This window comes from Hirundo rustica, chromosome 6, assembly GCF_015227805.2.
Source record: "Hirundo rustica isolate bHirRus1 chromosome 6, bHirRus1.pri.v3, whole genome shotgun sequence".
In the NCBI taxonomy this organism is placed as follows: Eukaryota; Metazoa; Chordata; class Aves; order Passeriformes; family Hirundinidae; genus Hirundo; species Hirundo rustica.
The window spans coordinates 3564283-3581668 of NC_053455.1; the positions used below are offsets into that span (position 1 = coordinate 3564283).

Sequence of the window (17386 nt, forward strand, 5' to 3'; positions counted from 1 at the left end):
CTGGTGCTGTTGTAGGTGTCCTGAGGGGTGTTTGGGAGGGAGGGAGGGATGACTTGGCTGAAGAATAGCAGAGTTTCATGTCTGGTGGATTACTCTTTTGGAGACAAGGATCATATACCAACCTAATCCTGAGCTCTGTGGTGGGAGAATGGACATGGAACCCAGTTCTTGCATCAAAACAAATACCCTTATCTTATTATAAAGCCTCAAAACTGACTTCTTACCATAATGACTGGTTTTAGTTTTAACTCCTCTGAGTTCTGCTCTGAAACACTTGCTGCTCCTTCCTTCTGCATCCTGAGGGTGCTGATGCTCTTTGCGCAGCTGATCCAGTGTGACATCTCTGTGGAGCATCCCAAAGCTTGCCCTGCATGGAGCTGGGATGGTTAAATGTGTTTTTACACATGTTTTTACCCACAGGGCGATTGTTGCTCAGATCCAGTCCCGAGGCCATGGCCTCCTTTCAAGAAAAGTAAATTTTCTGAGAGGATGTGCCCACCCTTTGAACTGGATTGTTGATCAGTTACTGTTGCTACAGCTAAAACACACTTGCACTTATCAAAATATCAAGAGCTGTAGTGAATTGCTACACAGATGGGAAGACCTTGACTGCAGCCTGGTTCAGTTGATACATTTGTTTTCCTAGGCTGCAGCAGCGTTCAAACCCGGTGATAAGACCGGGAATTTTGTGGGACTGTTCCCTGAGCTGCTGTCCGCGCCTGAGGGGATGTGATGCTTTCTGCTGCCAAACCTGAGTCCTTCCCACGTCTTGTGCAGAAAGGCATATGTTTGGGGGGTGGTTTCAGAGAGGGAGAAGAACACGATTAGGGTTTTAACTTCCTCTTCTGTTTTGTTTCTCTGTGCATCTGTATTTCAGTTTTTCGGGCTGTACCCGACTCTGTGCAAAACTTAAATCGGCTGCAGCTCCTTCTGCTAAGGATCAGCCTTGGTACAGAAACAGTGGTAGTTAAAAGGCAGTAAGTATATCTGCTAGCTTAAATGCTGGGGTTTTATTTTTTCTCTTTTCTTTTTTTTTTTTTTTTTTTTTTTTTTTTTTTTTTTTTTTTTAATTCACAAGCACAGCTTTTTACTCCTCACACAGTAGGAACTTGTCAGGAGCTTGCTGGCATTAATAGTCTATTTCAGCTCTTTTCTATAGCCCAGCAGCTACAGAGGGGGGGAAAAAGCATGCTTTGTATGGAGCTGTGGTTGGGTCTGTGCTGCAGTGCCCATCTGAACTTGGCTGTGTCTATTTTGTCAGCTTTTGCTTCCCTCTAGTAGCTGCTGGTCCCTTCCTAAACTCACGAAATCCCACCATGCAGCGCCTGTGCTTGGATCAGGGTTCTGGCTGCTCCTGACCTGAACCACTTCCCTTGATGGTTTTGTTTCTCAAGCACTTTACTGAAAACGAGATATCTTTGGGTTTCAATTTTGTCTGGCTTTTTATCTTTTACTTCTCAATTGATCTCCAGAGGAGTGGGACTAGGACAAAACATGTGATATTCTTAACCAAGGATCTATGGAGAGGGTTTAAGCTGTTGGAAAAGTGAGTGGCATTCTTGAAATGGTGTGGTTGCGTTTATTTGGGTGTGGATATAATCATGTTTCTGTGATACAGTTCCTGCTGAGTTTGAAATGCTAGTGTTAGTAAAGCCAGAAGGAGAGCCAGACAAAAGCTTGGAGAAAAGTCAGAATTTCAGTGCCTCTTAGTGATGGTTCATGGGAAAGTAACGATTTTGTGTTTGATTTTCCTGAAGCACTGGGCATATGCTTTTTCTTCTCTGTGAATTACTGTTTGTGAATATATATCTTTACAGCATGGGAACATCAGAAACAACTGGTTTTGTGCCTAGGTTTCACTCCTAGAGGTAGGTCCTTGCTAGAGACTCTGGGTAGCCTGATGAAAATGGTGTTTAACCACAAAGCCTCAATTTCTGCTGTTGCTGATTGTGGCAGCCTAATTCCAGGTCCTCCTGAATCCCTGGAGCTGAGGACATGCTCTCCTCCTCCTGTTCTGCCACTGCCTTGCCTCCGTCTCCTCCACCCCACACATTTCTTAGCCTTGTGTAGAGCACAGCAGAGATTTCTTCATGAAGACTGGAATGTGTTTATATAATATTTTATATATTATTTTAGGCTCCTGCTACTCAAATGTAGGCAAACGCTTAACCTCTTATTCGCCATCGTTAGACGAGCCGTGAAATTCCTGTAGCAGACATCAGGTCAGGTGGATCTAAACCAGCTTCTGTTTTTCCTGCCTGGAAAGTTCATCCTTCATCATTTTCCTGGCAAGTGTGGCTACCAAGAGCAGCTTTTCCAGGCCAGGAGTGTTTAGTTGGGAGTGTTGATTGTGAACCACGCTGGTCGAGCTGGGCGTAGTGGGGGCTCTTCTGTGTGGGAGGTGTCACAAAGGGGGTGATGTGAGAGGCTCAGTCTCTGCAAAAGCAGGGGCAGGGCAGCAGTAGAACACGGGGCAGAGCTGCTGAAAAGGAGAGAACAACCTGCTGCACTAAATCCCAGCTCCCCTGGGGACACAGCTCCGTAGTTACTATCCTCAAATGGCATTCCTTTATTACGTGCATCATTGTGCACGGCCTCTAGAGAGGAAGCAAACGGTCTCTAAAACAATCTGCTGGCAGCTCAGGCTGGAGGATTTGAGGTTTTCCAGGGCTCTTTTGCTGTGTCATTCTTCCCTTTAATGTTCCAGCTTGAAGGTTGTTGTTCTTTCTCCATCAAAGCGCGTTAAAGCGCCGGTAAGAGTGTCTGCTCCAAGGACAAGGTGGAGAAGGCAGCAGCCCGGGGAGAACAAGAGATACCGCAGAACAGCTTTGTTTTGGTGTAATCTGTCTTATCTGCATGTGATGCAAAGACAGGGCAGTGCTCACAAGACTTGGAGGCTGCGTGGTGACATGTTTTCTGTCCTTTTATAAAATCCACCACGTTATTTTGATTAGAGCGCTAACGTAACTCCTGGCAGCCTCAAATCTCACTGCTAGCAGCTACTTCCCTCCAAAGCCTTGGTGTGGTGCTAACAAGCAGAGAGATCTTGTGCGTCCTGTTTACACGGAGCTGGGAAGACAGCGTGTTCCGTGGGAGGTGCCAAGGTAGCGCTGTGTTCGGATATAAGGTGAACAAACTCGGTGTGTGCAGACAGGCCGTGGCGGGGCGTGGTCATTTGTGTTTGGTGGTGTTCAGGAACTCCAGCTGCAATACTGGCATGAGGATGTTAAGTTCTTTTATACCTGAATATGTATCTTTTATATCTCTGCATGCCTAGCATGTTTGTGTTTGTATACATTTATATATCTGTTCTCTCTCATGGGAAAGTCCGCGTCCCGATCGCCTGCGCTCGTGATCTTCTCACGTGGCTCTGTGTTGTTCAGTTTTTAGGTGGCAGAGACACTGTGGAGCTGAGTGTGGGGCAGGCAGAGCTGATGGGGGAGCCTGGGGTGTAGCCCAGGATGGACTGGCTGTGACGACGACGTGCCTTAGCCGGAGAGGTCGTTACCATGAAGAGTTCCTGCAGAGCTGGCCTCCACAGGGAACCGCTGACTTCCACGTCCTCCACCTTCCATCAAGTCAAACGGTACGGACACACCGGCTGCTCTGCCCGCAGCTGAGGATTCAGCACGGATTTTAGCCTTCTCTTTGTCCTCTCCTATTGTCCTGGGCTGTCACTCAAACGTTTGCTCCAAATTCTGACTTTCGGGTAGCATTTAAGCAAAACGCTGCGATGGCTTAAGGGCAGAAATGTTCTTTGACGTTTTTATTTGATAATGACAACTACAGATTCACTGCAGCTGGTCGTGTACTTGCAGAAATCCTTGGGTTTTCTAGCAACAGCTGTAAATTAGTTTGGGAAACATGACTTTGAAGTAAAACTTAATTGGCGAAAGGCTCATCAGAGTAGGCTTTAAAACGTGCAAGCAGCTTAAAGCAAGTGGAAATGCTGGCAGTCATTGTTGTGGTTTGTCTTACTATGGACTAAGTAATTAGATTAGTTTAAGCTCAGATTTTGCATTGCTCACTCTCCTGTGTCTCTTATTAAGGAGAAATGCACGATTGATTTCAAACGCTTGTGCTTATATGACAATTAAGTGGATGCCTCTCACTGTGTCTCCTTGCAGGAACACCGTGCAGAACAACTTGTCCTCATGCAAATGCAAGGACATGCCAGTTTGCTGGAGTTCAAACTACTTCAAAATATATGTGTATTTTTTTTTTTAAATTCTTTTTCTGAAACCAAGGCTCTTAAACTTCCTCAGTCTGGAGGAAGAGCGCCAGCTTTTTGGTTTCCAAAGGCCTGTGTGGGTTTAAAGCAAACTTTTAACCTTTGTTCTTTGTGGTTGTGTAGACAGCATATACTTGCTATGTTAGTCTCATGGTAATTTAGTGCTGGAAAAGACTTCCTGGGTCACCCAGCTCCTTGCTTTCCCAAGCAGGATCTCATAATCCCTTTCGTGAACTTAGTCCAGCCTAAAAACATTTGCATCTTTTCTTGCATCTATTCTTCTCTCCTCCTGTAGATTGAGCCATTACTGAAGATGACAGATCTTGCTGTGCAATTAGGGACCTTCTTTTCATTCCCAGGCTGAACATTCATGAGAGTTTATAGACTCATTTGAGTTTCTGTTCCTTAATTTTCCTTCTGCCTAAGGACCGCTGCTTATTTTCAGTGGTTTACCTCTTCTTCTGCATTCTGTAAAAGGGAGCTGTAACCCTCACCTGTGGTTTTGCTAAGTGACCCAAGTGTTCTCTAGTAGCTTCCTGAGTAGCAATTGCAGTTGTTCTCAGTGTGATATACAGACACACAGGAAATTCTCAGTCCTGGCTAAAAGTGTGTGCTGTGCTCTGGAGCTGCTCTGGCTTCTCACTGCTGTCACAGCATCGCCTCCACTTCCCTATTTCATGGATGTCTCTGTGGTGGCCAGTTCACCTCAGTTAGTTCCAAAATTTATTGGTGTTCCTCGTGCTGGTGCATCGCTGCCTGCATTTCAAAACCCTCCTCGGTTTCTGTTCCTTGGAGCTCTGTGTCTCTGCTGTTTTGGAGCTGCCTCTATTTCTGTGGGTGCAGGATTAGTGCTGAGGTCATTCCTAACAAAATCAGATGTTCCCAGGGCTGATTCTTGAGGCATGTCTTTGGTTTCCAGGCTGATATTTTCTTATTCAGCATCACCTGGGGCTGTCTGCTGCTGAGCCAGTTCCTTTGTCTGTTTTCCCATTCCTCTGCCAATCTGTCTTAACCAGTAAATCTCTTTGTGCTCTCTGAAGTCCATGTGAGGAAGATATAGTAGATTGGTCTAAAAAGATGGCTTTTTTTGAGAACCTTGAGGTTAGTCTGGCATATTGAACTAGTCCCTCTTCCCCCTTTTTCTCTGTGTCACATTAATCCTCTTTGCTTGCAAAGCACCTTTATACTGGAGTCAGAATGCGAGCCCTGGATAGGCTGTGATCATTCTCCTTCTCTTTCTCCCCTGCAGTGCCCCCTCCAATGTGCCACATGTTTATTATCTCCTATTGTTGCCTTTCAAGAGGTTTATAAATCCTGTTTCTTGGCCTGCAGTGCCTGAGCCTATCTGGTTTGGATTCTAAAACTGGGATGAGCCAATCCTCACAATTTTTATGAAGCTCTCTAATCCTCCCCCTGCCAATGCTCTTGTTCAGATTAACGCCTGGGCTTTTGCCCTCACCATCACCCTTCTCTCCCCTCTTTAAAAATGGTGCAAAGTCAAATTTGGTATTTTGTGTTGTACTCTTGATTTCTGCCCTACCCTTGCTTGCATTCCTGTTTCTCTTTTTCTCTCACAAACTGGAGAAAACCTTTCACTGTTTCTTTTTTGTTAAATATCTCGGCAGTGACTTAACACTGTGCCGCTTCTCATGTTTATTCCTGGACTTTTTGATCTCTAAGATAGAAGTTTCCAAGTGATGTGACCTGAAACTTGTGTCTGCTTCTGGTATCCTTCACAAAGAAGGATCACATCCAGTCGGAGTTGCTTTGGATCTTGTTTGGGATGTGTTCTTAATAATGAAAACACCTTCTGACTCCTGGAGAATGCTGTGTGCAGTGAAATCCTCCCCATGAACTTAATGAACGAGTTTCTTTCAGTCTTGAGTTTCAAAAGGTTGACCTGATAACTTGCCTTCAGCTCTACTTTTGCTTGTTTCTTTCCTTTGAATGCTGAGTCTGTTACTGATCGTGTGGTCCAAGGTTAATTTCTGCAACCTTTCATGTGTTCTCATTACGTATGCGCAAAAATGAAGGCTATAAATAGCATCACTCTGTGTTGGTTCGTTAACACAAGAAATTTGTTGCACCGTGATGTGAAGAATGGTTTTATAAATTGGGAAACAAATTAATAAAGGTAAAACATTTCCAGAAGGACACTTGTCACTTACCTGTGCTGCTCAGGGCAGCTTTCAGCAGAAGCCCTGTAAAAAACCACCAGGTTTTGTCTTGTTGTCGTTCTGTGATCTCTCCTTATCCTGTCCCACCACAGCCACGTGTACCATCCCATCATCCCTGAGCTACACATTTCTGGAGCAGCTGATAACCTTGAATTCCAAATCTTTCAGTTTACTTTGTTCCCTCCTGCTTTGTCATCTCTGTGTCGTGTCTGGTAGGGCTGGGAAGCAGGGCTTTGAGCTTCCTGAGGCTCAGCACAGAATTGCTGCTGCATCTCTCCCTTCATGGTAAGTGCTTTTATAAAAAAGCCTGGCAGAGCAGTGGCACTTCTTTGCTGTACAAAATTTAGGAAGTAGCCAAGGCAACTGTGCTTTACTGAGGGGTGTGGGTGTGTTGAGTGTGAAATATGTTCAAAACATTGATGGGTGGGAGGCCTCAAAGTGGAGTGGTCTGTGTTGGGCTTGGGGGTGCAGTGTGTCACCCAAAACCTCTGTGTGCTGCAGTGACGGGCTTTGTGGGATGGATTTCTGGCTGTGCTGCGTGCACCTGGATTTGGGTGCTGTCTCCCCCAGGGTCAGGGTATCTGAGCACCTGATGCAGGTGAACAAGTTGGGGAGGGACCCAGCGTTAGGAGTTTAGTTCTTACACTGCATTTATCTCCTCAGCTCTGTTGGGCCAGCTCTGCCCCCATGGTTTTGGCATTCTTTACTTGCCCCAGGCTGGCCACTGGAGCAGAGAGCTTTCCTTCAGCAGCCTCATGCCTTGTTTGCCTTCAAATCCCGCTCTAATCCTTGCTGGCTCTCCCTTTGCCGCAGGAGGCATTTTGGGGGTGTTGGGAGGTGGGTCAGGAGCACTTGCTGCTCCAAGGGGAGCGGGTTTTTAGGAAATCAGATGCTTCCACAGCTGCTAGAGTCGAACCCACCCCTGCTCTGGAGCTTCCCAGCCCTCCTTTCTGGGAGCTTGGACCCTTGCCATGCTCCAGAACAAACTCCATGAGTAGCAGAGCTCCTTCCATCCCGGGCCTTTCCCGCCCCGGCAGAATCCCTGGAATGCCTTTGAAGCAGCTCTCTGTCTGCTTTGCCTTGCCCTGGCAGTGCAAAGGGGATGGAAATGGTACTGGAGATTGAGCCCAAAGGAGCCACCAAGCCCTTCCAGAAATAACAAGTGGTTGACCATGGTTAACTCCCACCCAGTGCTCAGTCCTTGCTAATTGTCAGTGTCCTTTATGGAGGAGGAAAACTCTATGGACAGAGAACTGGGATGCCAGGGAAGAGGAATGTTTTACCAGAGGTGTTTCTATTGTTGTTGATTTTTTTTTTTTCTTTTGGCTTCTGCCCTGTGTTAGTATGTCCTGAGGGGTTTTTCAGAGTTGTAGTTGGCGCTGAGTGTGCAGTCAGCAGCGTGAGGAGCTTTTGTCGACTGGAGTTGGTGTTTACAAGGAGAAATCCATAGGAAACTTGGGGGTTTTGATGGAAATTTTCACCCTAATAAAACCTTCCAGTGCTTTGCCCAGAAAACTCGCAGTGTGAATGTGCTGTTTGTGAAGATCAGGCTTTTTTGTCGTTGTTGCTCTTGCTGGCAAGAGGAAATCTTTTGGCTTCACAGGGGCATCATAGAGTCCCTGAGCTGGGAGCTGCAAGGGGAAATGAAGGCACTCTGTGGACCTCACAAAGGAATTGTGAAAACTGAGTCTTTTCTAGCTGTTTCTTCCTCCAACTCCAGAGTTTCCACTTAAGCAAATATATTATTGTTTTAGGCTGCTGTGATTTAGAATGTACATAAATACAAAAGGATGCTGGAAGATTCTGGCCAACTTGGCAAGTAGAATCATGGAATGATTTAGGTTGGAGAAGACCTCAAAGGCCATCTCATTCCAACTCATTGCCATGGGCAGGGACACCTCCCACTAGACCAGGTTGCTCCAAGCCCCATCCAGCCTGGATTTGGACACTTTCAAGCATGGGGAGTCCACCAGTGGGTTGTGGGGAGAAATGGGCTGTCGGAGTGTCTGAGCTCATACAAAAGAATATATTTCTGTCTCAACAATGTGTAGTAACCAACTTGATAAAACTGCAGTGGAAACAAGCTGCAGTTACAACTTGTAAAAACAGCAGTGTCATTCCAGCAGTGCGAGTATCCTGTTTTTCAGACACGGCTGATTAGAAATAGAAAACCTGGCCCCTTTATTTCATCAGCTTAAGGATGGAATAACAGTATAAAGGCAGCACTGCTCGTTGTTTCAGGGCTGATCATTCCTGGCAGAATTCTCTCTTATCAGCAATTTAAAACCGCACATTTGGGATTGAAAACCTTTCATGTTTGCTCCTGTGGACTTCTGAAGAGTCGTTGTCTCTTAAAGATAAAATTAGAGAGCTTGATAGCTTAAAGGGTGGAGGAAAGCAAACAGAATTATTCTGGAATGAAGTGTCGTAGGGAATATGTGACTTCACCTTTTAACAACTATTTTTGGTGGTTTTAAATATTTAAAAGCTTACCTGCAGCTGCCACAGCTCCCTGCTTGCCAGCACTGAGAAACAGGGGAATCTGTGGGTGGGGATTGGGCTCTGGTTCATCTTCAAAGCAATTTCTGCTGGGAAGCCTTGTTCTAATTCTAGGAGCTAGAGATGAAATGTGCTGCTGACGTGCTGGGAAGAAGCTGTGATTGCCTAAAAGTTCATTCTCAATGTCCGCAGCACAGGGCATGTGAGATGGGGGCCTGTTTTTTCCAAGTGACACTTTCAGGTAAGGCCCATTGCTAAAACGGCTTTTAAAATGAAAGTTCTCCTCTCTGCTGCTGGAAAGCTCTGAGGCAGGTGGCAGCTGGTCTCGTGGAGTTTGCAGTGCTCTTTATAGCTGTCTGAAGTTATTAGATGAAGGTTTTCTTTAAATCTGGATCCATTAAAACGTGTGCGATGAACTGGATGCTGAATTCAAATGAGGCAATTATTCTGGCAGTAAAACTTCTGACTAAGGCATAATTTTGTTATGTAAATTATAACTTTTCAACCTTAAATGGTACTGTTGGCTTAGCCAGGGACTAACTGAAACATAGGAAATATAACCTTAAACAAGAAATCTGCAATAGGTGAGGCAGAACTTTACCCTTTGTCTTTCTCCATAGACCAGAAATAGCTGGGAGCAGCTGAACCAACTCTGCTGGCTGAACATGTCCCCTGAGCCTGTTGGGGTAACCGGTTTGGTTCTGGTTTTACTCATACAATACCTGGTCTCACCTCCATTTGCAGCTTCTCTTAATGAAGGGTGTTGAGCTGATTGTCCTGCTGGATTCCTGAAAACTGCTTGAAGAAAGCTTTTTCAAAACAAGCTCGGCTCATCTTTCAAACGCCTTGGCATGAAAACTCATGAATGAAATTTGATCTTCTGCTCCTGGCTCAGGAGATTTCAGCATGCAAAGTCGTGTTTTAATTGTATTCACCTCCTCTCCCCAGGGTACGGTGGCGAGCAGCCACCGGTGCTTTTCTCTCTCCAGTCTGGGAAATGTCCTTCTGGAAGGGACGGGAGGGGAAGGCTGCAGGCACTGTTCTCTGCAGCAGTTTGCTGCAGTGCTTCACCTGCTGCTCCTCTGGGCTGGGCTTTGGCCAGGCCACATCAGTGGCCAGGCCACATCAGTGGCCTGACCCTGCTTCACTGTGAGGCACGACCAGAACCAGGCAGCCCCTGTGAAAAATGAGGCCAAAGCAAACTCCAGCAGCCTCGATTTCCCATTTTTTTCTTCCCATGCATCTGTTTCAATGCCCCGAAGTTCTATTTTTATGAGATTATTTTAGTTTTTAGCATCCGTCTGAGGAGGCAAACACAGTAGCTCAGTTGCGTTTTGCAGAGGAGACTAAACTGGGAGGTGACCTAATTCCAACGAGCTGGAATTAGCACACAGGAGGCACAGGGAAAGAATGAACCCAGGGGCTGGGTAGGTGTGTCTGCAGCACTGGGGTCTCTTAGCCCCGCAGTCTCCAGGTGAGATGCAGGTGGTTTTGGCATTTTCTGCTTGCAAGAGCCAGGTGACGGTCTCCCTAAAAATTCCAGAGGGAAGGAGCATGACATCTGCCTTTCCAGCAGCTTCTTCCTGGCCTTCAAAGCCCTGCTTGGACCAAAGAGGCGCAGAAAGGTGAACTGCACCCTTCCTCTTGATGTACCTCCCCAAAATCTCTGTGCCTGCCCTCTCCTTGTCACTAGGACCAGAAGGAGGAACCAGTCTTCCAGGGAAAGCAGTGGTTAGGCTGCACTGCTGCTTCTAGTCCTGGAGGCTTCCTCTGCTTGGGCAACATCACTTATAAATCTGTTGGACTTTACAGACCAAGGAATTGAGGGTTTTAGTTAAAAGCTGGTTTTAGGCTAGAAACCTACAAAGGTGAAATACTTAAGCACTTCTCTTGGTGTTGGCTCTCGAGAGAAACACCTTCAGTGCCTGAAGGTGTCTGTGTCAGCTCATGATGAGCGTGGCATTGAACCTGCTGCTCTTCTCGGGCACAGATCATCCCTGAAGAGGAGGCCCTTGAGTGCAACAACTCAAAGATTACCATGGAAACATAATCTGTAGTTATATCTTTAATGTGCTTATATGATGCTCCTGGGAGAAGAGCCTGGAGTCTCCTGGTGGTTGCATCCTGTGTGGCAGTGACCCGGGCTCTGGCGTTCCTCAGCTTTGAATGGAAGGTGGCTGTGGAGGTGTGACAGGACAGAGGACTCTGGGGCTGTGCTGCAGTGTCAGCAGCATCCAAGGGGTCCTTCACTGCTCTGGAATTCCTGACTCTAATATCCCATCCTTGGGAGCCGGTGTCCTCAGCTGGGCGTCATGCTGCTGTCACTTTGGGAGTGGCATCTGATGTACAACAGAAGGACCCTCATGGGACAGTCACCACATTTGCCATTATCAATATGCTGAAGGAAAGGTTTCATTGCCCAGAGAAACTGTGGCTGCTTCACCTCTGGAAGTGTCCAAGGCCAGGTTGGATGGGACTTGGAGCAACCTGAGATAGTGGAAGGTGTTCCTGCCCGTGGAAGGAAGTGGAACAAAATGAGCTTTATGGTCCCTTCCAGCCCAAACCACGGTGTGGTTTTGGGTGATGCTAGGAGATTAGATATCCCCTAGGATCTCTGATTAATATAATTATTCTTGCCAATTTCCCTTTTGAGCTTTAACCACATTTTATCTTCTGAAAAGAGTGTGTGTGGTAGCTGATGTCCGGATAAAGCCTGTGACCCGTGTGTGCCTTACAGCCGGGTTAAGGGATGAACAGGCACAAGGATGGCTCTAGCTCAAGAGTGAACCACTAGCTGTGTTTTCACAACTGATACAACTTAAACCATAGGATTTCTCCTTGCAACTGCCTGGAAACAGATTGTTCTAATGGGAAGTTCTCTCCTACTGCAGGAAGTTCTTATAGGGTGGACACTGCAGCCTTGGTGGCTCTTTTCCTTTCACCTGTGGTTCCTCTTGAGGTGTGGGCTGGTGCATTCTCTGGGCCACCTTCTCTAATTCCAAACAGGCATATTTTGCAACTCTAACTTCTTCCCTCTCTGTTTTTCCAGGGTTTCTGGTATGCACTTAAAGCCATATCTCAAGTTACAGAAGAAAGAGCGATCCCCAGAAATAAGCCAGGATTCCCTGCGAGGCCGCCAGGGACCGGCTCAAGGAGAAAAATACACCAACTGCAGCAAACTGAGCGTGTTCCCAAAACCCTCCCTGGTGACTCCGTCTCAAAAGCTTCTGGGGATTATTTATCCAAATACTATGTGCAATATGAACGGGAAGGGCCCGGCGGACGGTCCGAGTGCGAGGGACAAGAAGAACGTCCTGTCTGCCACCATCCACCAGGGAGAAGAAGGGGAAGGGCCGCTGGACGTCTGGGCCGTGGTGAAACCCGGCAACACCAAGGAGAAAATCGCCTTCTTCGCGGCCCAGCAGTGCGGCGGCGGCGGCACCCGCACGGGCTCCATGAAAATCAAGAGCACGTGGGACATCGACGGGAGGACGGCCAAGCGCAGGAAAAAATCGGTGGATCTTAAAAAAGCCAAAATCCAGCTGGAGAGGATGAGGGAGGCGAACTCCAGGTGCTCCCAGCCGGAGCCTTTCTCCTGCGGCATCGAGCACTGCTCGGTGCACTTCGGGAGCGACGGCGGCGAGGGCGCTTTCCCGGGCCGCTCCCTGTCGGTCATCGAGATGGTGGCGTTCCTGGAGCAGCGGGCCAGCGCCCTGCTGGCCGACTGCGCCAAGAGCTGCGCCGCCACCTCCGCCGCCAGGCCCAGGGCCGCCCCGGGCGGCTCCGAGCCCTTCCCGGCGGGCGAGGCGCAGGCGGAGCGCGGCCCCGGCGAGCCGCAGGGCGAGCCCGTGCGCGTGCTGGACATGGTGGCCAAGCTGGAGTCCGAGTGCCTGAGGCGGCAGAGCGAGCGCGAGGCCGGGAGCCTCTCCCGCAACAACAGCTTCCGCAGGAACGTCGGCAGGGTGCTCCTGGCCAGCGGCACCCGGCCCCCCGAGGGAGACGGGGGGAAGGGGGGCCCGGCTCCGGGGGAGGCGGGGGCGGCGGAGGCCGGCTATGGCGGCGGCTGCGGCCCTCCGGGCGACGCCGAGCTGTGGGACGGCGGCGCCTCCGCCCGGCAGCCGTTTCCTTCGGGGCTGGATCCCCGCGTGGGGAACGTGAACTCGGGGCTTGCCCGCGCGGTGTTGGCGATGGCGGCCGGCAGGAACGACGCTGAAACGCGGATCGAGCCTCCCAGGGCTCTGCTGTCCCCGTGCCCTGCTGCTGCCAGGCTGCCCCCGGATCCCTTGCGGAGCAAGAGCGCGACCGTTGATTGTACGTCGAAAGAGCCCGTGGTTTTCCCGAAGCATCCTGCGAGGAAGGAGCCCTTGTGCATCAGTATATCGGTCACCAAGACGGAGGAAGGGTGCAGGAAGGAGAAGCTCTCCAGTTCTGGTGAGGATTCGCTCCCAGGGAGGCTGTTTTTCCTCCAGGGTGAGGGGCCTGCTGCTCACGAGCAACAGCCGGGGCGGGAGAGTACCCAGGAGAAGCCGGGGGAAGTAGCCCAAAACGAGGATGAGGATGCTCTGGCATCTGCTGCATCGTGTGTCAGAAGCAGTGTCCCTACGGAGCCATCGGCCCCTTCTGTCCCTCCCGCAGAAGGGGCTTTGCAAGTACTTGACGCTTCCTGCCTCAAGCGGCAGGTTTCACATGACTTTCTGGAGACCAGGTTTAAGATCCAGCAGCTTTTGGAGCCTCAGCAGTACATGGCCTTCCTTCCTCACCACATCATCGTCAAGATCTTCGGCTTGCTTCCCACCAGGAGCCTGGTTGCCCTAAAATGCACTTGCTACTACTTCAAATTCATCATCGAGTACTACAACATCAGGCCGGCGGACTCGCGCTGGGTGCGCGACCCTCGCTACCGGGAGGACCCTTGCAAGCAGTGCAAGAAGAAATACGTGAAGGGGGACGTGTCCCTGTGCCGCTGGCACCCCAAGCCCTACTGCCAGGCTCTGCCCTACGGGCCTGGCTACTGGATGTGCTGTCACCGCTCCCAGAAGGGCATCCCGGGCTGTAAGCTGGGCCTCCACGACAATCACTGGGTCCCCGCCTGCCACAGCTTTAACCGCGCCATCCATAAGAAAACCCGAGGAGCGGGAGCGGAGGTGGAAGAGGAATATTAGTGCACAAACGCTTTCCTGCAAGATTGTTTGGGAGAGGAGGAGGAGGAGATTCTCATGCCTTGTGCTGTTTACAGTGTATATAATTGTCGTGATTATTATTTTTTTTCCCCCCCCCCACAGGGCTATGAAACTGCACATACTCAAACACAAGAGCCTTTACCTTTTAGATTAAAAGAGAGCTTTTAGTCCATCTCTGTAAATAACACTATAAAAACTAATTGTACATACAGAGTCTACAGCTGGCTGAACAAGGTAACCCCTACAATGCAGCTATCCCAGTGTTGCGGCTATAGGTGTGTGTGTTTTTAAGTGTCTCGTTTCAAAATCTGTATATCCTGTATAATATATGAATGTTTCTGAGAAGAAACTCTAAATAGGTAAAGGTCAACTTGTTTAAAGAAGCTGCAGACAACTTAACTGGACAACCCGAAACTTTAGACTATAGAACAGATCCATTATAGTAGTGTGGCAGTGGATTGAAAAAAAAAAAAAAAAAAAGAGAGGAATATTATTGTATAGTCAGAATATTAAAAAAAAAAAAAAGTTCTTGTCAACCTTACCGATGTTGTCTGGTTGGGTTTTTTTGTTTTTTTTTTTTTTACATAAATAAAATGTGCATTCTAGATCTGCCTTACCAGACTTTCTCGTGTAAGAGTTTTGCCCCGAAATAAAAACGCTGTAAAACACGTGGCAAAAACTTCGTGCTGTGCTGTAGTTCAGACGTGCAATGTGCTTTCTCTAGCAAACCTGTCCTCCTACTAACAAAGGAACAAAACCTCCCCAAACCTCTGCAGCATTCACAGATTCTGGCTTTTCCTTTCCTTCCTGCCAGCCCTGTGTGAAGCAGAGGCTCCTTTCATTGGGAATTCTGGTGCTAGGTGTGTAAAGCTTGCAAAGAAACCAGGTGCTTTCTGCTGCTTCTGCTTCTTGCCTCTTGTGTTCCCTGGCTGCTCGAGGATGGAGCATGGGTCCAGCAGGATCTTTGGCTTTAGAAGCTTTCCTCCATGCTCTGTATGGAATTTTCCCCTTGCAAGAAGAATCCTTGCAGTGCATACCCCTGTGCTGTGTGTCGGCGCTTTCCAGGGGAATGGCGGAGGTTTGTGTCGGCCGGACGGCGATTCCTCGCGCTCACAACGGGAGCGGAGCGTGGCGTTCCCGGCAGCGTTTCCCTGCATCTGTTCCTGTCCTGCCCTGCTGTGAGCCGGAGCTCAGGCTCCTGTTGCAGCCCTGGGAGGGTGGATGGTTTGTTAGCCTGGGAATGGACCCTGCCCAGCCCAGCAGCCGCATCCAGGTCGCTCAGGGGAGCAGCAGCCGTTTTTGGGGAGCCCACGGAGCCCCGGCCACATCCCTTCTCTCCCCACCTTGGTGCTGTTGCTGTTCCTCTTCCCCTTCTCAGGGCACGGACGGACTCCTGGCTCTCACCATTCCAGCTGGAACGGCCAAAAATCTCTGACCTGGTGCAAGAAGAGCCGGTGCCACCTTCCCATGGAGCTCACCTCGGACCCTCCTCTGCCCTGCCAGCCCCAGGGAGCTGCTGGAAAGGGCAGGGATGGGGTGGCCCTGCCTGGCTCATCCTGTTCTCTGTCCTTTGGTGCTGGATCAGCAAGGTGTGGAAAAACTGCTGGCTGCGGGGGCCAGGCTGAGCCACCCACCTCCACCTGCCCTTTTGGAGCCTGAGGAGGACAAAAGAGGGTTTTGAAGGCTTTTGTTCTTTCCTTTAACAGCGGGAGAAGGAAAATCGAGCCCCGGCAGCCTGAAATGTGGGTTTGGTGAGCTCAGGCTTCTCAGGGAGGTTTAAAGGATGTTTAAAGGTTTTATGTTTTGCCTTCACCTGCTCCTGCCGCCCCTCCCGGAGCTGCTCAGCCTCGCTGCGCTGCAGACGTGATGACAACCAGGAGGAATGAAATTAGGAATTGAAAAGAAGGGTGCGGCCGCCTTGTAATCGGCTGGGAGGAGGGAGAGGAAAAGCGGGATCCCTCCTTTAATCCCTGACTTCATCCTCTAACGGGGCACAGGCTTCACCCAAACTTCATCTGCTCCCTCTGCTGCGCCCGCACCAGCAGCAAAACAACCTCCGGGCTGCTGCTTTGCCAAAGCCATCGGCATCAAAAGCCTTCAGCTTAATTTGGATTAGGGGAAACGGGAAAGAAGCTGCTTTCCTGCTCCCCCACCCAAGACTGGAAAACTTGAGGCTGACAGCAGCGAGGAAAGTCCCTGCGAGGCTGGAATGGAGTGGCAGAGGAAAATATTTTGTAATTAGATAAGGGGCCAGTGAGGTCATTTTATTTGGAACAGGGTGTGAGATTTTGGTGACTTTTGTTGAACAAGGGGAACAAGGAGGGTGAAATAATATCATGAGGCTGTTTTGTTCTTGGAGCAGGTAAATCCAGAGGACAGCTTGCTGTCTGCCCTACCCCATCCCTGCCTTCCCCCCAGGCTGGCTGGGGAGCGTGGGCTGCTTTGTACATCATTTATTACGTTGTCTGCCGGAACTGTCCCTCCTGCACAGCGTTGCTGTTAAAAATTGTTTCACAGAACAAGCTTTTGCATCCAGGAGCGGTTGGTTCTGAGTGTTGCTGTGCTGAGCTGCCTGCAGGCTTTTTTTTTTTTTTTTCCCCTATGTAATGTTGTAAAATGCAGATTTCTGTTTCCTTAAGGGATGGTTCAGGGAGAAGCCAAGGTTTGATGAATGTTAGAGTTTGGGTTTTTTCCTAAGAAGCAATTAAAAAATATATATAAAATCCAGTGTTGGATTTACAAAGTTCAGAACTGAGGATGAAGGACTGCACCATGTGCTTGACTTCCCTGCCTGGGAGCATTTGGAGTGTCTGGACTGAATTTCCAGATAGGCCCGCGAAGAAGTTGTAATAACATTTCCATTGTCCACGAGCTTCCAGTTTTCATCAAGCTCTGGGGCTCTCCTGGCACGGACAGCACGGAGAGAGCTGCCTGTGGCTGAGCCTTGTGGTCGGGCTCTTGCTCCATCCCGGCTGTTTCTGCAGCAGCTTTTCCCTTTGCTGGGCCCTGTTCCCTGTGGAGAAATCCTGTGGAGGAATCCTGGGATGCTGCAGCAGAGTTCTGTTCCTTGTGTTGGACCCAGGTCCCTTCCTGCAGCATCTGCCCCCGTGCCAGCCCCTGGAGCTGTTGGGAAGCCACAGAAAAGCTCCAAGGGCTGGAGCCCCTCTGCTCTGGAGCCAGGCTGGGAGAGCTGGGAATGTTCACCTGGAGAGGAGAAGGCTCCAGGGAGAGCTCAGAGCCCCTGGCAGGGCCTAAAGGGGCTCCAGGAGAGCTGGAGAGGGACTGGGGACAAGGGACGG

General features: G+C 49.3%; 1 protein-coding gene across 10 annotated transcripts in view; it reads left to right on the forward strand.

Annotated features, from left to right (window-relative positions):
• Positions 1 to 16830, forward strand: part of FBXO34 (F-box protein 34) — a 42335-nt gene extending 25505 nt beyond the window's left edge. For 5 of the 10 annotated variants that reach the window (XM_040067071.2, XM_040067068.1, XM_040067076.1 and 2 more), the window contains 2 exons: positions 3384 to 3586; positions 11957 to 16830. In XM_040067071.2, the coding sequence (XP_039923005.1) occupies positions 3510 to 3586; positions 11957 to 14069 (2190 nt within the window). In that variant the 5' untranslated portion in view covers positions 3384 to 3509 and the 3' untranslated portion in view covers positions 14070 to 16830. Of the gene's footprint in view, positions 1 to 877; positions 978 to 1117; positions 3128 to 3383; positions 3587 to 11956 lie in introns of those variants that run through there. The other 5 variants (XM_040067074.2, XM_040067069.1, XM_040067075.2 and 2 more) reach the window with 3 other exon arrangements.
• The last annotated feature ends 556 nt before the right edge of the window (positions 16831 to 17386 follow it).